This window comes from Psammomys obesus, unplaced genomic scaffold (assembly GCF_907164565.1).
Source record: "Psammomys obesus unplaced genomic scaffold, mPsaObe1.curated_primary_1811, whole genome shotgun sequence".
Taxonomy (NCBI): Eukaryota; Metazoa; Chordata; class Mammalia; order Rodentia; family Muridae; genus Psammomys; species Psammomys obesus.
The window spans coordinates 3,697,309-3,723,891 of NW_026596125.1; the positions used below are offsets into that span (position 1 = coordinate 3,697,309).

A 26,583-nucleotide genomic window follows, 5' to 3' on the forward strand; every position below is an offset into this window, starting at 1 on the left:
CAGCGGTGGCGCAGGCCACGCGCGGGTCCCCGCCCGCCCAGCAGGCGGTGCCCTCTCCCCTGGGCGGGTCCCCGCCCGCCCTGCAGGCGGAGCCCGGGCGCGGCGCCTTTTCGATTGGCTGCTGCCGAGCCCGGGGGCGGGCACTCGGGGCCGCGCGCCCTTGGGGATTGGCCCCGCCGTGGACAGCGGCCCAGCGTGTGCTCGCCGCCGGTTCGTCCGCGGCTCCGGCTGCGCGCAGGGCCGGCCTCCGCGGGTCCCCGCGGTCATTGGCTCGGCGCGGTTTCCTTGGGGACGTGGCGCCGCCGGCGGCCAGGCCTCCTTCCGGCTGTGCGGGCAGCCACGGGGAACCGCTGAGGGCCAGGCCGGGCCGTGCGGAGGGACGTGCGGGCCTCGGGATCCCGTGAGTGGGACGGCGGCGGAGCTGCGGGCGGAGAGGGACGGGGGGCACCCCGGGCGGCGTGTTCAGTGAGCCCCGAGCCGGCCCACACGGACGCCCGGCGCCCGGGATGCGCGGGACGGTCCTCCGGGAGGAGAGAGAACCGACGCGGAGTGGGGGATCGTGAGAGGGGGATCCGATCCTTTGGGCGCTGCTGGGGCTATGTCTGAAAGCCGGTCAACCCTTTCCAGGCTGCAGCCCTAAGAGATGCGGGGGACTAGGAGGCCACCCTCTCAGGGCAAAAGGAAAAGGAGGTGACAGACGTCTAGACCACTGAAGGGAACTCATGGCTAGGTAAGGTTCGCGCCCGTTATTTCTGCCGGAGGGCTCGGTGGAGGGGGGAGGTGGGGGTCGGGGCTGGGAAGCTAAGTGTCGTGTCCTGAAGCTGCACCTGAACTTTGCATCCTGGTCAGGTGTGTGCGGAGACGTCGAAGCGGTATTCTTTTGAAAGGCCAGTGGGCTCTTGAGAGTAGCAGTGCTTGTCTTTCTAATGGTAGAACCAGGGTAAACGAGTCAGTTTTTACTATGTATCTGCTAAAGCTGATTTTTTAAAAATGTCTCCTTATGTGTACAAGTTGTTAAAGAGGTTAGAACCATCAGTTAAGTAACTTTTCTAACCGTCTGGTTTCTTGTCAGCATTGCTAGTGGCTGTGTTGCAGTTTCTTTAATTCATCAGGGTTAGGAAGTGGCCCCAGGAGCCTGATAATCTTCCTGTTAACACTAGATTAAATATTTTTCTAAAACTTATTTATTTTTGTGTGCGTTGATCTTTTGCCTGCATTCACATCTGTGTGAGGGTGTTGGAACCTGAAGTTACAGACAGTTGGGAGTTGTCATGTGGGTGCTGGGAATTGAACCCAGGTCCTCTGGAAGAACAGTCAGTGCTCTTAACTACTGAGCCTTCTCATCAGCCCCCTAGATTAAATCTTCGAATTGCACTGAATTGAAGAGTTGGGAAACAGTAGATCAAGTCGTTGTTGTTGTTGTTGTTGTTGTTATTATTATTATTATTATTTGAGACAGGGTTTCTCTTTGTAGCCTTGGCTGTCCTGGACTCACTTTGTAGACAAAGATGGCCTCGAACTCACAGAGATCCATCTGCCTCTGCCTCCCTGAGTGCTGGGATGACAGGCCTGCGCCACCGCCACCCAGCATAGATCAACTCTTTCAGACTCTCTAACAGAGATACTCTGGGCCTGGGGTGCTTTTCTCTCTTTTGAGACTGAAAAAAAACATTTAGACTTCTCTCGGCGTGGATTTCTGCCTTGAGGGCTTTCATCTAGTTTTAAAACCATTTTTAAACAGTGTTTTAAGACTTTGACAAATGTTTGTCTCATTCCAGGATCAGTTTTTCCTACCTCTGCCCAGCCTCCTGGTACTTCATCGTGCCCACAGTGAGCCCATTTCTCCGTCAGCGGGTGGCACTCCTGGCACTGTTCTTTATACCCTGTCTCCTTTTGCTTCTACTGATCATGGATCTACGACGTTGGGGCACTTCGTTACCACGAGATAGGCAGTACGAGAGGTGAGTCGGCTTCGGATCACTGTGAGCAGCTCGGTGTTGAAGTTCCAAGCTTGCTTTTGCAGTGCTGGGGGCCGGAAGCAGGGTCCTGCACATGCTTGGTTGCCCTGTCACTGAGTTATGTCACCACCCTTGTAAAAATTTTGGTTGTTGAGACAGGGCTCTTACTAAGTTGCCCAGGCCCAGAATGATCCTGGAGGCTGAACTTGAACTTGTGGTCAGTGTGCAGCTCAGCCTCTTCACTAATGGGAATGCAGCCTGTGTAAACAGACTTGGCTGTCTGTATTTATTTATTTTAATCTTTAATGCACTACCTTTGACTCCTGAGCGATACAGGTCCTAAGTCTTAGTCTGGCCGTGTTCAGTTTTAGTTCAAGAATGCTGATGCTGTATTTCAACCATGAAAGACAGCTTTCTGTTTTCTTGTCTGGGTGGACTGAGGCTTACTGGGTGCATACATGTCTGGGATTGTTGTATGCTTTTGATGAATTGACTTCTCTGTCTTTGTTACGTGAGTGTCTTTATCCTTGATTTCATTTCTTCGTTCTGAAATCTACTAGCCTGGTATTAATATAGCTACTTCAGCTTTCTTCTACATCGTGTTAATGTGATACTTTTCTGTACTTTTAAGTTTTGTCTTTTAAAGAATGTTGTTTTTATTTGTGTGTGTGTGTGTTTCCTGTGTGTCCTGTGTGAGTTTATGCCTGAAGAGGACAGAAGGTGTTGGAGCCCCTGGAACTGGAGTTATGGATGGTTGTGAGGCACTGTGTGGACGCTGGGAACCAAACCTGGGTCCTCTGGAAGAGCAGTCAGTGCTCTTAATGGCTGAGATGCCTCCATAGTGCCCACTTTGTTTTATATTTAAGGCGGGCTTTTTGTAGGTAGTTCAGCCTTGGTTTTTATCCATTCTGACTGTGTTTTCCTTTTAAGTGGGGAGATCAAGCCAGTTGCTTTTTTTTCTATTAATTATGTTTAGACTTTGTCTTATCATTTGTGTTTCTCCCATTTGTCCTGGCCCCCATCTTTTCTTTGGAATTGAGTACATTTTTTTTTTTATGATACTATTTTATTCCCTTTGGTGGATTAATTTCTTTTAATTGTTGCTTTAGGATTTATAGTGTGTAGCTTTATCACATTGCTTGTACTTCAGGTACTGTGTTGTAACAACCTGATAACAGTAAACTTTCAGTCCTCTTTTCCTAGTAGACTTTAAGCTATTGTCATACATTTTCTTTCTATAAATGGTGTAAGTTCAGTAACATATTATCTTAAGCAGTCAATTATCTTCTCAATAATGTTTTTTATTTTTTTAATCTTTTAAAGGATTTTTAAAATAAAAAAAAATTATATATTTACCCATATATTCACCAGTGCCTTTACCATCACATTGCTGTTGTTTAAAAGAAAAATCTTTCCCATTAGGGTGAGTCCATAGGGGGTGAATTCTTTCTTTTGTTTTAAATTTAAACTTTTATGTAGTAGAGAAAGACCTTGCTTTGCTTTCATTTTGCATTTTGGGAAAAAAAAAAACATCAATTGCTAAAGAACTCTGTTGATCATCTTTTCTTCTTGGCTTGCATTCTTTTTGAGAAGTCTGCTGTCATGTGTATCTTGGATTTCTGAGTTCATGTGTCATTTCCTTCTGTGAGCTCTTGAGATGTTCTCCTAGCCAGGCATGGTGGCTCAGGCCTATGATCCCAGCACTCAGAAGGCAGAGGCAGGCAGATCTCTGTGAGTTCGAGGCCAGTCTGGTCTACAAAGCAAGTCTAGGACAGCTAAGGCTATACAGAGAAACCCTGCCTTGAGATAGATAGATAGATAGATAGATAGATAGATAGATAGATAGATAGAATTGTTTAGAAAAGAGGCTCTCCTGGTCTGAAGCAGCTTGGCTGTGACGGGCCTTGTGAACACTGGCAGCCACTGGCAGAGCGCTTGCTCTGCATGATACTGGGGGACAAAGGTGAACACAGCGGCCCTCAGAATTTCAGATCTATCCAGTTAAGAGTTCTAAAACCAAATTTGGAAACATTTTGACCATCATTTTTCAAATATGTTTCTGTTTTCCTTCTCCTCCAAGGCCTCTGAGTGCACCAAGCCTGCATGCCTTCCCCAAACTAATTGATGATGTGTCTTTTTTATCTCTCTGTGTTTTATTCTGGATATTTACTTCTGCTTATTTATTTAATTAATTTTTTGATAGGGTCTCATTAGGTAGGCCTGGCTGCCTTAAAGCAGAGATCCGCCTGCCTCTGCTTCCCAAGTGCTAGAATTAAAGGTGTGCACCTCCATTAATTAATATTGTCTTCCATAATGTTTTAATATTGTTAATTCTATCCACTGAGAGCAGAATATCCATTTTTGCAGAAAAATTTCCTGAATTATTTTCTGGTTCTCAATGACCTACCAACTGCACAAGAAGGCCTATGTTCTTTCACAGAAAGTTTATGTTGCTATGTTTTTAGATTGATTTGTGCTGAGGCTATAAAATTAAATGATGCTACAGTGTATTCATTATTTTCAGCATGATTTTCTGCTTTCTTTTTTTAGAATTTTTTTCTTAGGCATATGCTATGGGCTATTCTTTGGGCTCCAAGTAATAACTCAGATTTATTTAAATAATAATAATTACAAAAAAAAAAACTTACTGGTTCCTATAACTTGATATCCAGAGACCGAGAGACCATGGGCATCACATTAGCCAGCAGGATGGAAGTTGCTGTACTTCCCCTCTTGCTGTTTACAGGGTCAGCTTCTTTTTTTTCTTTTTTCTTTTTTTTTTTTTCTTTTTAGTTACATTTTGTTAACTCTGTGTCCCAGCTGTATCCCGCTCCCTCATTCCCTCCCCAACCCCACACTCCCTCCCTGGTCTCCTCCCTGCCCCTTTCCAAGTCCACTGATAGGGGAGGACCTCCTCCCCTTTCATCAGGGTCAGCTTTTTTAATGGTTGTAAAATAGCAGCCATAGCACCCGGGGCCGCAGGCATCCTCATTCAGGTCCCGTGAAGAGAGAAACAGACTCAGCGTGGCCCTCTCATAAAGATGAGGTGAATCTTGCCAGAATCCTCGAGCAAGGCTCTCCATGAAGTTTTTGTGGTCAGAATTGTGACAAATGCCTAGTGTTACTTTTCACTGCTTCTGTCCCCAGAATATCGCATTTCATACTGTTGCCTACCAGTTCAAATTGTGTTGCAAGCCATGATGCGTAGGTGCTGCTGGCCTACCAAACACGGACCGTGTGTTCCTTTTCTCAAGCTGCTTGTATGTTCAACCTTCCTTCGCTAGAACTCCTGTTCATTTGTAGTTTGGAGTCTTGTTTTCCAGGAGAGAGTATACTGTTGGGTGACGACAGTAGTCAACAGTTGACCTTAAGAAATATCTTAACTAAAATCACAAGTTTTAAATCTAAGTCCGTACACTGAGTTTCTTTTTTGTGTCATGGGATTTTCTTGACAGACCTTAGCTCAGCTTCCCATGGGAAGACAGCGCCATCTGACTGGATCCCATATGGATCAGCTAACATGACCAGGGTAAACTGTCAAGAACATGAGTACTGAGCCACGTGGTGGAGAGGTAGAGGAGGGTCTGGCTGGTGAAGCTGTTGGCTCAGGGGTGGGCATGGGTGGGAGTGTTCGGATTTCATCCTAAGGGCAGAGAAAAGGCTTGGAGGTGTGTTAGGGTTTGCTCTTTATGGTGATGAACACCTTTGACCCCAGCACTCCGGGAGGCAGAGGCAGGCAGATCTCTGAGTTAGAGGCCAGCCTAGTCTACAGAGTGAGTTCCAGGACAGCCAGGGCCACACAGAGAAACCCTGCCTTGGAAAAAAAAAAAATAGCGAACAAACTCACTTTGATGGCATTGTGGAGAATGAATTGGAAGGAAATAAAGCAGAGAGATTCGCTGTCATACTTGAGTAGGGAGAAGGGTACCTTGAAGTTGGGTGACAGCCACACAGAAGAGTGAAAACACTGAGTGGTCCGTAGGAGGTAGATGACCCAGTAGTTCTTACTAACCACTGAATCCTAAGTGACCACATGCAATGATTTGCGAGATTGGCTTGAGATCGCTGCGAAACTGTGGAGGACACAGATTGTCCACCGTAAGGACATTTCTGAAGTCCAACACCCTGAACTGCTCTGGTCAAGCAGCCAGCACCCTAGAGCTTGTTGCTATTTAATTGGCGGCTCTGTGCACACTGCCACAGACAACTGTGTGTGTGCTCTAAGTTCCACAGGTGGCAGCCTCCATGAGACATTCTCTGAGAGCTTGCTGTGTGTTTGTAGTATTGTATTAGACACAGGGGTACAAAGATGAATGAAACGTGGCTCCTGAACAGAGTTCATAGCCTCATCAGGGAGCAGACCTGAATGAATAATTGAGATAGCCATTAAAATCAGGAACTGCACACAGTTAAGAATCAGGAACAAAGTTAATCATAAACGAATCAGAAGAGAGACATGAGTATCCAGCCAGATGTGCTGTCACTAAGTTCATGTTCTAAAAGTACATGTACATTATGATAAGATAGGCTCTTGTCTACAACTTGCTTTTCTTTTCCCTCGGCCTCCTCCTTGTCCTCCTCCTAATCCTCCTTCTCCTCCTCCTTCTCCTTCTCTTCCGTCTTGTTTTGATTCTGCTTTTGCTTGTTCTCACTGTGTAGGCCAGGTTGACCCAAAAGTCACTGTTTCTCCAGGGAAGCTTCATGCTGGCTCTAAGGTCACAGGCAGGAGCCACGGTGCCATTCCCGTTCTTTTCCAGGGTTTCAGTCAGTGTGGCTGTGGCTTGCCGCCAAAGAATACAGCGAAAGAATGATGGCTCCTGCAGCTTGATGTCAATAGATGCAGGTGCCCTGAAAGCCTTGATAACCGGCGAGAGACAGTGAGGCAAAGGAGGACTTATTAAAGGCAGCCGGAACCCAGGTGCTGTATTGCATGCCCGTAATCCAAGCCTTCAGGCAGACCAAGCTGCATATAAGAGCCTGTCCCAAAGACACTGGGAAAAAAATACACTGAATAATTAAAAATGTCTACAGTATCTGTAGTGGTAAACAGTTCTATGTTTCTTGTTGTTGTTGTTAAAACTTTTATTATACAGACTGATAGTGTAGTTAATGGTAATCTTGAATAATTGCTTTTAGTCTTTGCATCGTTGAGTCACTTAGGGATCTGTAACAACTCTAAGTGACAATGACTCTCGAAGTCAGAGGTTTCCAGTACGCAGCCCAGGCGAGAACTTACGACACGCTGTAGTTCCTTGAGGCGTTACTGTGGCTTTAGGGTCAGTTAGCCCTCATTGTTTGTTATATGCAGGTCTTAACATTCTTAAGTCCTACTTATTTTAGTGCATCAAGTGGGAGTGAAATGATTTTTTTTTTTTTTTTTTTTTGAGACAGGCTTTCTCTGTGTGGCCCTGGCTGTCCTAGACTTGCTTTGTAAACCAGGCTGGCCTTGAAGTCATAGGGATCGCCTGCTTTGGCCTCCCAAGTGCTGGGATTAAAGGTATGCACCACCACTGCCCAACTGTGAAGTCGATTTCTTATCTTGTCATTTGAATTAGGCATACAGCACCTAGCCAGCTGGGGTGGTGCATACCTGTCACCCCAGCACTTGAGAGGTGATGTGGTGAAACCCTGTCATGGAAAAGCAAGCAGCAAATAAAGAAAGTGTCTAGACTACGCAACATATTGATTGACTAAGCAAAGCTAGCTCGAGTACATTTGAAATAATGTTGATTTTTCTATTCAATTCTTCAATTCCCATCTCTGCCTTAAAGTATATTCTGCAGATGGGCAACATTGTCTCCATTAAAAGTTCTGCCCTTTAGCCAGGCATGGTGGCGCAAACCATTAATCCCAGCACTCAGGGAGGCAGAGGCAGGAGAAGCTCTGTGAGTTCGAGGCCAGCTTAGTCTACAAAGTGAGTCCAGGAGAGCCAAGGCTACACAGAGAAATCCTGTCTTGAAAAAACAAAACTAACCAAACCAAAGTCCTGCTTTTCCCTTTCTTTTTTCTTTTCTTTTCTGTAATAGCAGCTGCTGCTTGAGTATCAGAGCACTAATAGAATGACAAATGATAAGAGGATGACGAATCAGGTACCTAGGAATCATGCAGAAGGCTTTTATCAACAGTTCTAAAAGATTTAAGGCAGGTCCTTGTGCTTGCGAGTTTTTATATTACACACAGATAAAATATAGTTACACTTTTCCTCCTTACGTTATTCTTAAGTCTCATGCTGACATCGGAGCTAGTGTTCTCTGGTACCACAGACAGGCCATGCTGCTGGGAACAGACCACAGGTGTCCTCACAGGAACAAATGTGGGGGACATTGCTCGGGAGAATGTGTGCAAAGGAACACGGCAGTCATTCTGTGGTCTCAGTAAATAAAGCTTTGCTTATGGTGATCTTTCTGCATCTTTGTGTTTCATAATATTCTGATCATTTTCTGTTAAAGACCTTTAATTTTGCATTTTATTCAACTCTTAATGATATACCAATTTTAAGGTAATATGCCTGAAAACAGTAGGCATGGCTGTGTGAGTTTTCTGTAGACAGTTTCAAAAACAAAGAGTTGTCTTCTTCCTTTTCTTTTCTTGTTTTTCTTCTTCTTCCTCCTCCTCTTCCTTCTCCTTCTCCACTGTGAGCTCATATCCATAGTGTTCTAGAGGTCAAAAAGAGGCCTTACATTAAATTAAAATAAAATGTTTCACTTTAGGATATACATATGAAATTAGGTTTTCTTTTATAAGAGTTTTCAAGTTATGTTCTGATGAATTTGGAGGCATCTCTTCATATGCATTCATTTGCTTTATCTTAATGGCATTTATTCCATTTAAAAGCAGGGTTTAAGTTATAAGCGTTGCTGTCTGCTTTGGCTAATCTTGTTAAGAGGTAAGCAGTAACCTTTCAACCTCTTTTTCTGGGCATGTATTAAGGCCATTCATGGACAGCTACTGTAATGCCAAGCTATGTTTGGTTTTGAATTATGAGTAGTGTCATAAAATATGATGACATTCAGCAAAGAGCTGATAGCCCCATTTATTGACTTTTGGCACATTGCTAAGTTCTGTTTGAATGCTGAAAGTGCTGTAATTGATGTTGATCAAGTGTGCCAGGTTGGTTTGCTTGGTTATAGTTGTAATGGTGATAATAGCTTCAGGATAATGGCACTGAAAAGGCCTCATCTTTCATATCTGCTTGAGGGGGGCTATATTTGTGGGTAACTTTCATCGACTCAGCAATGACTAGAGGAAAATCATGTTAGAAAGAGAAGGAGGTGGAAAGAGGAGGGGGGGAGGGAGATGAGGTTATGCACTGTATGAGAGAAGGGGAGGAGAGTGAGGTGTGGGTGGAGAATTGGCTACTTCTTGGGAAGGTACCTGAAGGATTCCGGATCTTTGAGATGTTTTCTCTTAGGCTTTGTGGCACCAGCAAAGGAGAAGGGTCCAGTGGTTCTAGTGGTTCATGGTGATGGCCAAGGCTGGGTCTGCACATCATAAATGAAAACATTCAGGAAAGGACTGTTGGTCTCCTCTCGTTGGAGAATAGAGACTGTCGGGTGGTTGGAAAGTGTACGAAGGCGGAAGAGATTATATGAGGTTAGTGTTCCAGAAAGCGGCACTTGAGCTGCTTCCTGGAGGAAAAGCCCTTCTTCAGGTACTTGTCTATGTGCAAGATAAGAAAAATGGAGACTTCCTGCTGCCTGCAGTGATTGATCAAAGACTCAACTAGGGAGCAGAAAATGAACGCCATCTGGTCCTTCCTTTCTGCCCTATGGCCTAAAGCCAGCTGACTTTTTTTTTCTCTTTTTGCTGTTGCTGTCATGATGAAGTCTAAAGGAAGAGAAAAACTGAGTTGAGCTGCACCAAAATTAGAACTGTGAAATTGCTTATTTCAGCAAGAATCAGAAAGGATAGCAGAAGAGAGACCCAGGAGGATTGTGAGCAAACCAACAACTCCACGCCGTGGGCTCCAGGGGCAGTGAGCACCTACAGACCGAGTCTTTGGCACAGGACTGTGAGGCTCAGTGTCAGTAACAAGAGCTGTGGGCAGTGTGCATGCTCTGTAGAAATGGCCTAAGCAGATGTAGGGAAACCGTGAGGGCTCAGGCTCAAGTATTCACTAGCTACTCAGAGGGCGTAACGCACTCTCAGAGCAGAAGGAAAAGGCCTTTCAGGGGCTGGAGAGATGGTCCCACAGTCGAGAGCGTGTACTGTTCTTGCAGGGCACTTGAGTGTGGTTCCCAGCACCAGCACCCCCTTAGGTGATTCACAAACACCTGGAACGCCAGCTCCTGGAGATGTAGGCTTCTGGCCTCTAAAGACACCTGTGTTCCTGTGCGCACACGCGCGCGCACGCACGCACGCACGCGCACACACACACACACACACACACACACACAGAAAGAGAGAGAGATATTTTTTTTTAAATGAGGCCGGTGTGTTGCCATATGTTTTAATCTCAGCACTCGGGAGGCAGAGGCAGATGGATCTCTGTGAGGCCAACATGGTCTGCATATTTCAGGTGAGTTGAAGCTTCTTAGTGTGACCCTGCCTCAAAAATAAATAGCTAGGTAGATGTAAAGGAATTTTAATTCAGAACATGGCTACTCTGACTGGAATACAGACGCTCCTTTCATTCCGGGAGACAGAGGCAAGCAGATCTCTTGAGTTCAAGTCCAGCCTGGTATAGAGCAAACTGCAGGTAAAGAAAAGCTTAGGCATGGTGGTATACACTTTTAATCTCAGCACCTAGGAGACTAAGGCATGCAGCGCTCTCGGTTCAGTTCAGTCAGTGAGTTGAGAGGCACTGCTGTGGAGTTGAGTTCATGGCAGTTTAGTTTGTGGAATTCAGAGGCAGTTCTTACCGGGAGAGTTTTACAGAGAAAGGCTGAAGAGAGAATAAACTAGACACAGGTGAAGACAGAATGAGCCAGAGAATGAGGAGCCAGAAGATGAGAACATATTGCCAAAGTTAGTATGAGGCCAAGAGAGAAGCCAGATTGAATCAGTCAGTTAGGAGAGGCGCTTAAGCCAGAACAGCTGAGTTGAACCAGCCAGCCAGAGTTCAAAAAGAACTAGAAAGGGTGAGCTTATTTAGCAGTAAGTCTCAGAGGCTGAAAGCATTCTAGGCTTAGATTAGATTGAATGGAGGCTAGAAGCTTCCAGGGCTAGGTTTAGGTTAGCAGACAGAGGCAATAAGCCTCCAAGATGACATTTAAAACAGGTGAATAAAAGTTACTTTTACAGATAGATGTTAGATAGATAGATAGATAGATAGATAGATAGATAGATAGATAGATAGACGTATAGACAGACGGATAGATAGAAAAGGCTTTTGAAATCATTGTCAGTAATAGCAGAGCCAGCATAGCTGCACAGAGGTTTCTGAGAGGTATGGCTGGGCAAGTAGCTCAGTTGCTAGCCATGTACAAAGCCCTAGGTTTGAACCCTGGCACTGCCTTAACCAGGTGTTAGCAATGTGTACCAGTAACCCCAGTACATAGGAGATGGAGGCCAAGATACATGAGACCCTGCCTCTAGAAAAAAAAAGCAAGGAAGGAGGGAAACCATAGCCAAAGACGATGAGAAAGAATAAGTAGGAAAGAGGGTGGGTGTGTGGGAGAAAAAAGGCTTCGTTGAAGTAGTGTTTCTCAAAGTGTGAGTCCTTTCTGAGAGCTGTGAATTCAAAACATGTACTGATACTGAGATATTATCTGCCCTTGTCATTGTAGTAAATCACACAAAGTTTACTGTCTCAATCATTTTTAAGTGTATAATTCAGTGCTATTCAGGGTATTTACATTGCTACACAGCAGATCTTTAGAACCTAGTCCTCTTACAGGTTTGAAACTCTCTGCCCATCAAATAACAATTCCTCGTTATTCCTTCTGCCAGCCAGTGGTCCCCAACTATGTCACTTCTGTTTGTGTGCCTTTGACTCCTTTACACACCTCATGCAAGTGTAATCAATAGAGTATTTATCTTTTTGTGACCGGCTTATTTCTCTTGGCATGATGTCCCGTGGTAGCATGTAACGAGATCTTCTTCCTTTGTAAAGCTGAATAATATTTCTTTGTGTATATGGAGCGTGTCTCACCTCCCCATTCAGCCTTTGCTGTGTGTGTGTTTGGGTTGCTTCCACCTCCTGACTGTTGTCATCGTTATTTGCCTTTTTCAACAAGCTGACATTTGCCTGGGTGATGTGAGTGGACATACAATTGGTGATGGCTTAGCACAAATCAATACAGCAATACAAAGAAACCCTGTACTTTCAGTTACCCCCTTCTGCTTTGTGATAACAGTTGTAATGGGAGGGGATTACTGCACTTGGCAGCATTTTATTTACTATGTGATGAGATGAGATGTAGGCATTCAACTCTCCTGCACGCCAGAACTGTCATAGAGGAGAACCCTTGGGCATTTACGCTGTGAACTAAATCTAGTGGCTTTTATCCCGGAACACTGTTTTTACCTGAAGAAAGGACTGTGAGAAAACTGTAGTCGTCAGACTTAGGTATTTCAATATATATATATATATATATAAATTTTTTTTTTTTTAAGATTCTGTCTTATAGCTGGGCATGGTGGGCCATGCCTTTAATCTCAGCACACGAGAAGCAAAGGCAGAAAGCTCACTCTCCATGAGTTTAAGATCAACCTGGTAGACAGAGCAAATTTCTAAGATAGCTAGAGCTACATAGTGAGGCTCTGTCTCAAAAAAGGAAGGGTATGTGAATAGAGAAACAGCTCAGTGGCTAAGAGCCCTGGCTGCTCTTGCAGAGGAACCAAGCCTGATTCTCACTACCCACATGGCAGCTCACAAAGGTCTGCAGCTAGTTCCAGGGTCCCAGTGACCTCTTCTGGCCTCCATGTGCACCAGCCCTCCACATGGTACACACACACACACACACACACACACACACACACACACACACGAGCAAACACTTAGACACATAAAAGAAAACATTTATCTTAAAAGTTAACAACATGTTTTGGGCAGCATACAAAGGTTTAAACCTTGCATTCTACCACTCAGTTTTACCCCTAACCTACAGACCTTTTCTTGAAAATGAATGAAATACACCTATTACTAGCCCTCCAAAGAAAACAAACGTCATAAGTACTTCAATTTGAGCTTTCAAGTGGGAATTAGAATTTTGAGTAAATTTGCCACTTTCCAGTATCTCAAAGATTTTTATGAGAAACATTGGTGGTATGTAAGTGGAAATTTTAAACTATAAAAAAAATGTGCCAAGATTAGGAAGATTTGCATAATTCACGGACCCACAGACACTCCTTATGTCTGTTTCCAATAATGTTAAAAAAATCATGCCTTGTTACAAAATGCCATCCTTTTTGTAGTATAAGAGAAGTATTTACCACAGCAGTAGAAACTGTAACAAAGACAGTTTAGACTCCAATGGTGGCAAATCTTTAAGAAACTGTACTTGTAGCCTAGTGTGGTGGCACTCAGGGAGGCAGAGAGAGGTGGATCTCTGTGGCTCAAGGCCAGCCAGGTCTACAGAGCAAGTCCAGGACAGCCAAGGCTACACAGGAAACCCTGAAGAAAAAAAAAGGAAGGAAGGAAGGAAGGAAGGAAGGAAGGAAGGAAGGAAGGAAGGAAGGAAGGAAGGAAAGAAAGAAAGAAACTCTGCTTGTCTCAGGTTGTGATAGAGAAGCAGAGTCTGCGGCACCCTGAAGGTCTATCAAAACTACTTCTTGGTCTGGGCGTGTAACACAGTGGTAGGATGCTTGCCCAGCGTGTGTGAGACCTTAGGTTCAGTCCCCACAGAAGTCAGCTAATCAATAAAAAGCATAAATTTTAAAAAGAAAGAAAGAAAAGCTCCTCCTTTTCGGAGTAGGTGTGAAAGTCTAGAATATCTCACCCTCCACTAATGCTGTGTCCGTAGCACACTGAATACCAAAGCAAGTGTGAGACGTTAGTCAAGGCATAAAAGACATTTGCAGTGTTATGAAACAATACCACTCCTCCTGTTTCTTGTCTCAGGAAGTGTACTGTAGGTATGTATGTATATGTGTGTGTGTGCATATATATATATATATATAATATTATATAATATATGTTACATATATGTGTGTATGTATGCGGTGTTAGTGTGGATTGAATTTATCCATACATAATTTATTGTTAGTTAAGTGAATTACTATTTAAACATTTGCTAGGTCTGGTGGCACATGCCTTTAATCCCAACACTAGGAAGGCAGAGGCAGATAGACCTTTGTGAGTTCAAGGCCAGCCTGGTCAACGTAATGAGCTATAGGCCAACCAAAGCTACTTAGTGAAACCCTGTCTCAAGAAACAAAAACAAGTAAACAAAACCTTAAACATTTTTTACTTTATTTAGTATTATACCAAGTATACATAGATAGAACCCAAGTACACAAAAGCGTTGGGGCCCGATCGGATGTGTGGGCTGTCAGTGAAGACTCTCAGTCATCTGAAGTGAGCTCCAGTGCTCTTCATGAACCTGATCATCCTATTTTATCCTTCGTAGGTATCTGGCTCGGGTAGGAGACCTGGAAGCCACCAACACGGAGGACCCAAACCTGAATTATGGACTCGTGGTGGACTGTGGGAGCAGTGGCTCCCGGATTTTTGTTTACTTCTGGCCAAGGCATAATGGGAACCCCCATGACTTGCTGGACATCAAACAGATGAGAGACCGAAACAGCCAGCCCGTGGTTAAAAAAATCAAGCCAGGTACTAATCAGAATGAGTTTCCCTATTGTTCCTTTACCTGATGTAGGCGTAAGAAGAGAAGGGGGAGGAAGTTCCCTTGTTTTTTGAGGATCTGGACAGTGAGAGGAATCTCATTCATTGTCATCCTACTTCTTTCAAAAATATAAATGTAGCCGGGCACGGTGACACACACCTTTAGTCTCAGCATTTGGAAGGCAGAGGCAGGTGGGTCTCTGTGAGTTCGAGGCCAGCCTGGTATACAAAATGAGTCCAGGGAAGCCAGGGCTACACAGAGAAACCTTCTCAAAAAACCCACCACCACCACCAAAAAACAGTCAACACCCTCCCCTCTGTAAATGTAGATCCTTCCACAGAATGTTTTATTTTTGTTTTTTGAGACAGGGTTTCTCTGTAGCCCTGGCTATCTTGGAACTTGCTCTGCAGACAAGGTTAGCCTTGAACTCAGAGTTCTACCTCCTCGGCCTCCCAAGTGCAGGGATTAAGGGATGTGCCACCACTGCCTGGCTCCTTTGACAGAATCTTTTGAGTGTTCATTTTCTGAGTATTATGTGATCTACATTAATATGTATGTGAATACATATATATTACATAGATTATGTATTATGTTAATATATATTTGTTTTACTTTTATATATATTCTGTGTGTGTATGTTTTACTTGAGGAATCTCCGCAATGGCAGACACTCCGGAACATGCCAGCGATTACCTGCGCCCTCTGCTGAGCTTCGCCGCTGCTCATGTCCCCGTGAAGAAGCACAAGGAGACCCCCCTTTACATCCTCTGCACAGCGGGCATGAGGTTGCTCCCCGAGAGGTGAGGCTCAGGGCTTACGGGACTTGGGGATGCGAGCCCCGTGCAGACAGGATGGAGGCGGATGAAGGCAGAGCATACACATGTGTTGTCCCAGGTGGCAGAGCGGAGCCATCCCCGTAGCCAGTGCAGCGCAGTGCCTTGTTCCTGCGCTCTCAGACAGTCACATCTTCGTGATATCTGTGGCTTTGGGATCCACGTCTAGCTGAGATGACAAAGGGGTTCTGAGTTTGGATTAAGGGTGTGGTGGCAATTGGGAGTGGTGGCAGGGGTGTCTGAGTCATGCAGCAGGTGTGGAGAGACCGTATTTGCATAGCAGAAGGCTCACCTGAGGAAGAGGCCTGGTCCTGCTGGCTAGCCGGAGACCAGGCCAGCCACACAACTTCTCTGTAACTCTGCGTGGGTCCTGTGATGACTGCTGAGTCCCTCCCTCTCCTGCTCCACAAATCTCAGTCTCTGTCTACTTAGATCGATTTCTCAGCCCCGGCCAGGGCACTCTCTCCCACCTGAACCTGCATGCAGCCTGATATCTTGACACCTGACCTTTCTTCCTATGTGGAGTGTGAGAGGGAAGAGGATGTTGTATTTAGGTTAGACACCTCCTTGTTTGTGATTTTTTCCCTCTCTGATGCCTCCTGAATCCCAGCACATTTGCTATGGACCTGGTATGAGAGTGAACGTTCAGAGTGTTGGCTTTTCATAGTTTTATTTTATTGTGAGAACACCGCATTACAATTCCACCACTATGACATGTACTCACGAGAAGCAGTTTAAAGAAAAAGATTTACTTGATTCCCAGTTCTTGTCTGTAGCTGGCTGTACCGTTTATGGGCCTGTGGTGTGGCAGAATATCATGGCAGGTGGGTGCACTGGAGCAGAGGTGCTTGTCTCATGGTGGCAAGGATGTAGCACCAGAGACAGTCCTGCAACCCAGGACATGCCTCAGGACCTGCTTCCTTCGGTTAGCCCTCACCTCCAGAGTTTCCACCAAGTCCCAACAGCACCAGCAAATTATGACTCCATCAATGGATGAACCTAGTGATGACACCAGAGTCCTCGTGCTGCAGCTGCTCCTCTGGTTTACCCACCAGATAAGGAGGCAGTTGTCAGCACATGAGCCTGTTTCAGACCCTGGTTTCAGACCCAGGACTAGTGGCTGAGGTCCCTATTTAAAATATCAAAGTGGACCTGGCCTCCAGGTTCTCCCAGCATCCCTTAGTCCCTACCTGTTACAGGGTACGGCTGGCATATACCCACCCTCTACCCTGAGTTTTCCAGCCCAGGGGCTGGGCTTCCCGTCCCCTAGAGACTTCCCTCCATCTCTCTCTCTCTCTCTCTCTCTCTCTCTCTCTCTCTCTCTGTCCCCTCTTATCTGTCTGCATGGCAATTTCCCTGGCCCCATTCCTTGGGACTGGTGAACCTGCCTGAGAGCTGGCCCTGATAAACCTTCCTTTACGCTTTTAATTTGGTTTGAGTTGATTTTGTTGGCGGAGAGAACTTACTAGAGCTTTTTGGGAAGGGCAGTGCATCTAAGCAGTAACAAATGCTTAACATGAGCTCTGTCATCTGGGTGAGTTTTTTTTTAACCCCTCATATTTAGTTTGTTATTCCCTGAGTGTGGGCACACGTGAGAGCAGTTGCCTGTGGATGGCTGGAGAGAGCATCGCATCCCTAGACCTGTGGTTAGAGCAGGTGAAGCCACGTGGTGCGGGCGCAGAGAATGAGCTCCGTCCCCAGCGGAACAGTGTGAGCCTTCTCTGAAGCCCCTGAATGAGTTTTTAAGTCTGCAGCACATACTGTTGGCTACGTACAGTGCTGCGTGGCGGGTCTCCATCGCTCGCTTCTCGTTTCCCTGAAGCCATATGTCCTTGCCCTAGCATCATGTCCTCAACATCCGTTCATGTTGGCCTTCAGTCTTTTGCTTTATGTATATGCTCTTTTAAATCGTTTATCTGCCTGGATGTTTAGGTCATTTTTACATATGGGCTGTTAAAAATAATGTTGCCACAACTATGCAAGTGTTAATCTGTTTCCAAGATCCTGAGTTCAGTTCTTTTGGTAATCACCTCAAAGATAAAGACAGATATTCTTTGTTTGTTGTTATTGGTGGTTTTTTGGTTTGTTTGTTTGTTTGTTTGACAGAGGATTTCTGTGTAGCCCTGGCTCTCCTGGAACTCACTCTGTAGACCAGGCTGGCCTCGAACTCAGAGATCCACCTGTCTCTGTCTCCCAAGTTCTGGGATTAAAGGTGTACACCATCACTGTATTCTCTTAAAGAGCAAAAAAAAAAAAAAAAAAAAAAAAACCAAAAACAAAAACCAGAGAAAGCTGCTGTGGTTGAATGCAGGCCTAGGCTGCTCCACCGCTACCTATGTACATTGTTTTTAAATGTTTATTTGCATTTTATGCGTATGACTGTTTACCTCCCTGTATGTGTGTGCAACACATACATGCAGAGCCCACAGAGGCTAGAAGAAGGCCTCTGAGGTCACCACAAGTACAGGTTGCAGATGGCTGTGAGCTGCCATGCGTATGCTGACAACCAACCTGGTCCTCTGCAAGAGCAGCCATTGTTCTTAACCACTGAGCCAACTCTTGAGCCATCTGTATGTACTTTTAAAGTTTGTTTTTTAACATTGTGCATGTGTGTGCATGTCCATGTGTTCACATACGGTTCAGAGAGTTGATTGTCTCTGTCCAGCATGTAGGCTCTGAGAGCTGAGCTTTGAGTGCCAGGGTCGGCTTTTCCTGCAGAATCATCTCGCTGGTTCCTCATACACACTTTCTGGAATGTGATTTCCCATCGCTGCTCTACCATTTTGCATTCCTACTGTCAAGGGTCCTTGTTTTTCCACATCCCTGCAAATACTTGTGTTTTGTTTTTCTGGTAGCAGCCACCCCAACAGGTACGAACAGTCTTTCACTGTAGTGCTGATCTGCGTTTCCCTCCTGAGGACTTTAAGAATTTTTCATATACCAGTTGGTATACCAGTTGGCCATTTGTTGTCCTTTAGAGAACACTAATCAAGTTCACAGTTCCCTTTTAAAGCCAGGGTGTAGGTTTCTTCCTGTTGTCAGAGTTCTCCTGTGTGTTGAGGATTGCTCCCCACATCAGACACCCAGCCTGGAAACGCCCCTCCCCCCCATTCTGTAGCTTGCCTTTTCATTTTGTTGGTTGTTTCCAGAAGCTTTCTGCTTACACCTGTTGAGTTTGCTTTTGTTGCCTGTGCTTTTGGTAGCATATTGAGCTCAGTGCCAACGCTGACTTTGGAATTAAGCTCTAGGAATGATTGCAGTCTCGTAAGCATTGGACATTTCTTATTAGTGGAAGTTACTTTTCCTTGGTAAATAGCAGGTTGCTTTTCCACACATTTAGATTTTCTCACTTGGTGTGCCGGGGTTGGGGCGCCCCATGGTCCTGTGCTGTGTGGGCTTTCTTGCCTCTGCTGTACATGGTGGGAGCTTTACTCCCTTGGCTGACTGGTGAGCGGCAGACTGTTTATCCAGTCATTTGTTGTCATGAGAGGCCTTATAGTTCTCTATTTACAAAATTTTATTTGGAGTTTACAAGCCATGCTTTAAATGGGAAACCTGTAACCTTACATCATTAATAGAAGTCCTGAGAGTAACCTGTTCGTTCTGCCTCCAAGCCCTTTCATTTTGTGTTGGTACCTTTTCTTTGTGTATCTATTTGTAATTGCTACAAAGGTATTATCACTCTATATCTATCTATCTATCTATCTATCTATCTATCCATCCATCCATCTCCGTACCTATCTATTAATTTTTTTATTTTGGAGTGGATTCAAACCCATAGAGATCCACTTGCCTCTGCCACCCATGTGCTGAGATTAGGGAGTGTGCCACCACATCCAGCCAAGACGGGACTGTATGTAGTGGCCCGGTCTGGTCTCTATCACCATGGGGCTGAGGATGACTTTGAATTTGAGATCTTTCCACCTCTACCTTGCAAGTGCTGAGATTAGGACTGGGCGTGCTCCATCATGCTTAGCTCAGGGTTGGAAACCCAGAATAAAAGGTCAAAGTGGCAGAGCCACCCAGCAGACTGGGCAGAGGAACCTGGATGGTGGTTTGGATACCATTTGTGTGTCCGGGGCAAAGCAGACAGTTCATCTCCTGGCATTGCCCAGCACTGCCTCTGTCACAGAAGTTTCCATGGAAAGTTTCCAAGCCATGTATAGGCCCACTTTGTTTTCCCGTGATAACTGAGTCGGAAGCACGGAATATTGATCTTGACAATGGTGAGCATTTTTCAACCATTGAACCTTCTCTTTGACTTCTTTTCTGATTGCCTTTCAATCATGCATGGGTCTCTCTGGGCCTGATGAAGTCACGGCTGCCTCTAAGGCAACGTAGTTGCTGATATACATCTGCCTGTTACTGCAAGAACCTGCTCTGTATGATTAATGCCTTGCTATTTCATTAATATTTATGATCAGTGCTCATGAATCATTTGGACTGCATTTGAACTTATTTGCACTTTGCCAACAGACAAGCAGATTTTTTTTCTACTTCCCTTTTACAATAGAAATACCCTTGAAAATGACATAAAGGTATTAACTGGATCATAGTTCATTAACATTTTTTGAGATTAAAATATAATTACAACATTTCTTCCCTCCCTTTCTTTCCTCCAAACCCTTCCGTTTATTCCTCCTTACTCTTCAAATTCATGGTCTCTTTTCTCACGGTCATTGTATGTCTATGTCTGGATACATATACAGTCCTAAAAATAACTTGCTTAGTGCATACAATGATACTTGGGCTGACCATGTGGCATTGGCTAGCCAGTTGGTGTTCTCTTCCCTGGGAAAGGCCACCTTTCCTGCTCCCCATTTTTCTCAGTTGTCTGTACCCCTTTTGTAGGGGTGAGGCCTTGTGGGCTTTTTCTGTCCCCTTTGGCATGTCCATTGGTGTTATCCCTATTTAGTTCATGTTTGGGAAGTCATGCTGATGAGACTTTGTTTTGTTTTTAACTGTAGGATTCCAACATGAAAGTGTTTGGAAGGACAGAAGACAGTGCAGGGAGTCTTGTCTAAGCCACAGCTCACTTGAGCTGCTCTCAAAGTTTTGCCCCTAAGTTTAAAGTAAAGAAACAATGTTGGAAATAAAAGTTTTATTCCCGTGCAGTATATAAAAGCGGTTTTTTGTTTGTTTGTTTGTTTGTTTGTTTTGGTAATTTCATTTGAAAACTTTAAGATTTTATGTTTATTTATTTTTAATTACACATGTCTGTGTGGGTATGGACACATGAGTGCAAGGACCTGAGAGCCCAGAAGCCAGAGTCATAGGCGGTTTGACAGTTGATCTGGATGCTGGGAACCAAACTCAGGCCCTCTGCCAGAGCAGCAGGCACTCTTAAATTCTGAGCCATCTCCAACCTCTGTTTTTGCTTTTTAAACAAACTTAACCAAGTATATTGAGTATCTTTTCATGATATCATGTAGGAATATAAATGACCTCATTACTATTGACATCAATATGGTAGTAATTTTATTGCATAGATGTTCCATAAATTATATAACTAATTCCCTTGTTATCACCTTATTTTCTTCCAGTTATTATAATAAATAATATTACCATTATCTCTTTTTTATTACTTGAATTACATTTTTTAAAGTACAGTGGTTTGGGGCGAGAGACATCTCATGCTCATTAGTCAAGAGCACTTGTTCTCAAAGAGGACCCAGTTTCAGTGCCCACCTGATAGTCACACACAACCATCCATAACTCCAGCTACGGGGCATCTGACACCCTCTTCTGCCCTCCGTGGGCACCAGGCACACACGTGGTGCCCATACATACACGCAGGCAAAACACTTGCACACACAGAATGAAATAAACTCTAACCCCCCAAATTTCAAAGTACCCTGACTGAATGAAAGGTTAACAGTTAAAACTTCTGCTAGGTGGTATGGGTAATTTGCATTGCAGTGGCGGCTGGTGCCCCTCCTTCCCTGTTATCAGCAGGTCCAGCAAGCCTTCCCCTGGGGGGTTCTTAGGAGCATATGCCAGCTCAGAGAGAGGGATAGCCCCTCGTTGCCCTGTAAACGCCGCAGGGTTTTATTATGTGTAATCACAGTCAGCTCTGCACATGAGATTGTATTGGGAAGTTAGCTCCTCAAGTGTAATTCTGTACTTTTAAGCGGCAGCAATATACTTCACTGAGTTATGTTGACATTCATCTGACTCATACAATGTTCCTGTAATAAATAACTTTAAAGGCCCAAGGTGGGCTGGGTAGGGGTCTCGGTTGGGAAAGTACTCGCTTCATAAGTGTGAGGTCCTGAGTTCAGACTCCCTGGCCAGGTATAGGGGTACATGACTGTAACCCCAACAGGGGTGCTGGGGAGACGGGAGGATCCCCTGAGTTGGCTGGCCAGCCAGTCTAACCAAACCAGAAAGCTCCAGGTTCACTGAAGAACCCACAAAATATTTAATGCTGGCCACAGATACTGTTTCAAATGCCCTCCTTGCAATGGAAATTATTACGAATTTGGGTTTTGAACCTCATCTGGGTTTTTCAAATGATAAGATTTGTATTCAGAAAAAAAAAAAAGTCAATCCTTGAAACACGGAAAAGGAGGGTAAAAAGTTAATCGTTAGCTTATATAAAAGATTAGTGTGGAGCTCACGGTAGAGTTTGTGTGGCCACGTGAGGCACTGTGCATGTCGTGTAAGATTGGAGGGTGAGTTTGTGTTCTGCAGTTGACTTCTTCCTCTCATCGAAATTAGGAATAATGTACTTAGGAGTATTTTACAGGCTGTGAATCTGTGCTGTGACTTCCTGTGACTTCCTCATGCCCTCCCAGAGGCATAAAGCCACGTGTTCCTCAGTGAACACTGTCTGAGCTGCAGCATAATTTAATTTGGGTAGGGTGCTGCTGTTCTTTGGATGCAGTGTGAACCTCTGATGTCAAAATAGGAACCAGAATGGAGCAGAGCCAGACAAGTGGACAGGGAAGACAGAGCGTACTGCCGTTTATAATGATAAGACCAAACGGAGGGCGGTTTGTGAGAAGGGGTTCTTGTTTTCCTTAAGAGATGGGGGCTTCCTATATTTCCCAGGCTAGCCCTCCGCCCCTGGGCTCCTTCTGCCCTAGCCTCAGGGACCACTTCGGTGCCAAGTGAAAAGATGATTAATCATTACCTGTGGGATGTTTTTGTTCTTTTTCACAGGCAGCAGTTGGCTATCTTGGCCGATTTGGTGAAGGATTTGCCGTTGGAGTTTGACTTCCTCTTTTCCCAGTCTCAGGCTGAAGTGATCTCTGGGAAGCAGGAAGGTATGGGGCTTGGCCGGGCACTCGGGTCAGCTTCCTTGGCAGGTGTTTGGGACTGCTCTGTGCATCGGTTTCCATTTTCCCCGTCAAGACCTGTCCTGCTTCAGCCGCACAGCCTGTCTGCAGATCCTGCACGAGGAGCCGGTTTCAGACGGCTGCCTGTACATGTCACACATCTATATCTGGTTTTCACTTAGCACCAAGCACCATGCGTAGTATTTAATCATGATCAAGTGCATCTTTGCTTAGGTAATTGCACTTTTGGAATTTTGGAACATACAGTTCTAGGAGTTATGTGCAGTTTCCCTAATTTAAGTGTGAAAGCAAGTTATTACATTAAGGTGTGGGGAGACCTCAAGGGATGATTAGGAGTTATGCCTGACTATGCAGCCTTTACTGCTTAAGAACTTGCCGGCCGGCTTAAAACTTAGAGCAGTCCTCCTGCCTCTGCTTCCTAGTGCTGAGATCTCAGGCATGCCCCCACGCCCAGCTCGTCCCATTTCTTGAAAGAAGGTGATCTCGGGGCTGGGGGGGGGGTGCCCCATTGGTAAAGTCCTTGCCACACAAGCACCTGGGTGTGATCCAGACCCCTCAGCACATAAAAAGCCAGGTGTGGTGACACGCCTGGAGTCTCAGAGCTAGCCTCGCTGAGTCAGTGAGAGCCTGTCTGCAAAGCACAAGGTGGAAGGTGATGGAGGAAGACACCCAGTGGTGATGTCTGGTCCCCATGTACACGCATGTGTACACACACACTCTGGTCTCCATGCACACACACACCATTAAAGATCCATGTGTGGAGAGTATGGAATAGAATATTATGGTTCTTCTCATTTGTATTTTCCCAAGAAGAAGAGAAAAAGCACAGCCATGGGGAGGGGTGTAAGCTTGGTCCAGCAGTAGCAAATTACAGTGAGACCTTTTCCTCAGGAGTTTATGCGTGGATTGGAATCAACTTTGTTCTGGGAAGATTTGACCATGAAGATGGTAAGTACATTCTGCCTTATGATACTCTTCAAGGGCTAGAGCTTCCCTCCGAGCTTCAGGGAGTGGGAGTGCTTGCTCTGAGCCTTTCTTCTTTGTCTTTTTTTTTTTTTTTTTTTAATGAAAGTAGGGTAAGTAATAAAATGCATGTGGATGAACCCATCACCTAGTCTCAACACTTTGAATGTTTTGCTGTATTTCTGTGTCTGCTCCCTTTCCACAGAACACATTTTTAAAAAGTCCCCCACTGGTGCTACTGCTGTTTAAACACTATTTATTGTATGTGTGAGGATGGGTATGAGCACACTATGATGCTTATGTACAGGACAATGTGCTGGAGCTGGTTCTCTCCTTTCCTGTGGGCACATAGTTGAAATACTATATTTAAGTCATTTGTAAGAATTATCCTCTGTATAATGTACACTTAGTAGTTAGATTAATATATTTTAGTTGCTCTCAAGTTAAAAGCCAGAGCTTTTACAGGATAAGCCATCTTGCTGGCCTAGCAACCTCTCTCTTTTTCTCTCTCTCAGTGGGGAGGGGTGGAGGTTGTCTTTCCTTTTGGACTTGATTTTTGTTATTGATTATTTGGTCCTCTTCCTGTATCATTGATTTCAGAGTCAGACGCTGACACTTCCCTGGACTCAGCAGCAGGACGCAGGAGGACGGTGGGGATACTGGACATGGGAGGAGCCTCTCTCCAAATTGCCTATGAAGTTCCTACCTCGACTTCTGTCCTTCCTCCCAAACAGGTATTTTGCCTTGTATGGCAGTTCAGTGCTTGTGAGGGAAGATCCCTGTTTGAAGCTTGGCTTATCTTTTTTTTGGGGGGGTGGGGGATGGGGGTGTCAATATGTGGCCCTGGCTAGCCTTGAACTCACAGAGATCTACCTGCCTTTGCTTCACTAAAGAGCCGTGCCTGCCATCACCCTGGCAGTAGCTCGGATTATCTTGAGTAGGTTATCTCCCTCAACCTTAGTGTCCAAAAGGCTTAATAGTATCTATCTTGTAAAGTTGTAGGGACACCAGGGTGTGAAGCACTTAGCAAGTGGCCTGGCTTATGATCAGTACTTGATACATTTTAGCAGTTACAATTACTACTGTGTATCTTTTGGGGTTGCCTGAAGAGTAAACATACAGGTCAGTCCTGGACACCATTCATAAATACCTTTTTTTGCTACTGTTCCTTTCCGTCAGCTCTTAGCCTGTTTACCTATGTGCTCCTATCCGTGGACACACATTTGTGTGCCTATGTCTGTGGAAACGATTGTGCCTCTCTTGATGGTGTGCCACCTTACTCTTTGAGACAGGGTCTCTCACTGAGTTGGAACTTGGCTGCTAAACGGGCTAGTCTGCAGTCCAGGGGACCTCTGTCCTTTCTTCCCCAACATTGCCACACCCAGCTTTGTGTGGGTGTGCATGAGGGTGTGTGGGTGTGTCTGTCTGTCTGTCTGTCTGTGTCTGTGGTGTGGGTAGTTGTGTAGGTAAGAGTGAGTGTGGAGACCCAAGGTTGACATTCCACATCTAGGTTTTCCTGTGAGACTTGGGAATCAAACTCAAGCCCTCTTTCTGTGTGTATGTGGCAGGTACTTTGCTGACTGAGTCTCTGGCCCATTACGAATGCATATGGGCTGGAGAACTGGCTCAGCTGTTAAAGGCTAGGCTCGCAACCCAAAATATAAGAATACATTTTGATGCTCACTTTTATCTATTTATTTGTTTGTCTTTTGCGGCCCTGTGGCTTCCTCCCAGTGTCCTGCATATGCTGGGCAAGTGCTGTACCAGTGAGTCGCATCTCCAGCCGAGAACATCCTTTTAGGGAGAAGATTCATTGTAGAGAGAAAAGGAAAGCACCCCTTTTTTAAGTACACGTAAGAAATAGGGCATGCTAGTTACACTGCCTCCAGAGTCAATGGATTCAGCCAGTCAGTGGCAGGAGGAGCACAACGGTCCTGCTGATCTAAGTGATGGCTTCTCACCCTCGGTGCTGTTGGTACTTGTGTGTGGCTGGGTACTCTGATGTTTAGCATTGCCCCTGGTGGAGGCCCTTGTTATACTGCTGAGAGCAGACAGGGACCTAGGGTCGGCCCTGATTGTGAAGGTCTCAGCAGGAGCCAGGCTGGCTTCATGATCTGTTTACCTGGGCCGAGGATCAGACTTAAGGTCTAGCAAAGTCCGTCTCCCGCCGTCACAGTTGTACAGAGGCACAGGGAAAGCAGCAAAGTCTGGAATGTCCACGGAGTGCTCAGGAGCCGGATCCAGTGTAGGATTTTTCAGGGCTGGTTCTAGGGAGAGAGGGTAGAATTGGGCCGTGAGTGTTGTGGGGGCTTGGTTTTTATTTCTGTCACTTGTTTCAATGTTTCAAGAAAGACAGTTACATGAGCCTCAGTTCCATAGTTAGATAAACTTGGAAGATCCTTCCCAACTGTAAGTTTTGTGGCTACATTGGCTGAGTGCTGGTTTATTTTTGTAAGGAAATAATTTTGGTGTGAGTCGAAAAGAGAAAAGAGGTCAGAATGAGAAGTGGCAGAGGAAGTGGAATTGGATGGAAGGGGCACACTTCAAGGACTATTTGGAACAAAAATACAGTGTGTATTTAGGTGGGTGGGTGTGGTGGTAGGAGAAGGCAGAGAGAGATCAGCCTGATGGTCCAGGCTGGGGAACGGGGAGGGCGAGGAGCCCAGCCAAGAGAGGAGCATGCAGAGGAAGGGAGGCAACAGTGGGGTCCTAGGGCAGGGTCAGAGCGAACAGTGGGCTCCTGAGACGGGGTCACAGGGAGTAGTGGGGTCCTGAGATGGGGGTCACAGGGAATAGT

The 26,583-nt window shown here is 45.3% G+C and overlaps 1 protein-coding gene across 1 annotated transcript in view; it reads left to right on the top strand.

Annotated features, from left to right (window-relative positions):
* Positions 1-302: 302 nt before the first annotated feature.
* The window catches only part of Entpd7 (ectonucleoside triphosphate diphosphohydrolase 7), a 40,086-nt gene continuing 13,805 nt past the window's right edge, over positions 303-26,583 (top strand). Inside the window, exons 1-8 of the mRNA XM_055591493.1 lie at positions 303-400; positions 628-730; positions 1,779-1,961; positions 14,471-14,676; positions 15,339-15,489; positions 22,687-22,790; positions 23,715-23,771; positions 24,387-24,520. Of these exons, the coding sequence (XP_055447468.1) occupies positions 723-730; positions 1,779-1,961; positions 14,471-14,676; positions 15,339-15,489; positions 22,687-22,790; positions 23,715-23,771; positions 24,387-24,520 (843 nt within the window). The 5' untranslated portion in view covers positions 303-400; positions 628-722. The remainder of the gene's footprint in view (positions 401-627; positions 731-1,778; positions 1,962-14,470; positions 14,677-15,338; positions 15,490-22,686; positions 22,791-23,714; positions 23,772-24,386; positions 24,521-26,583) is intronic.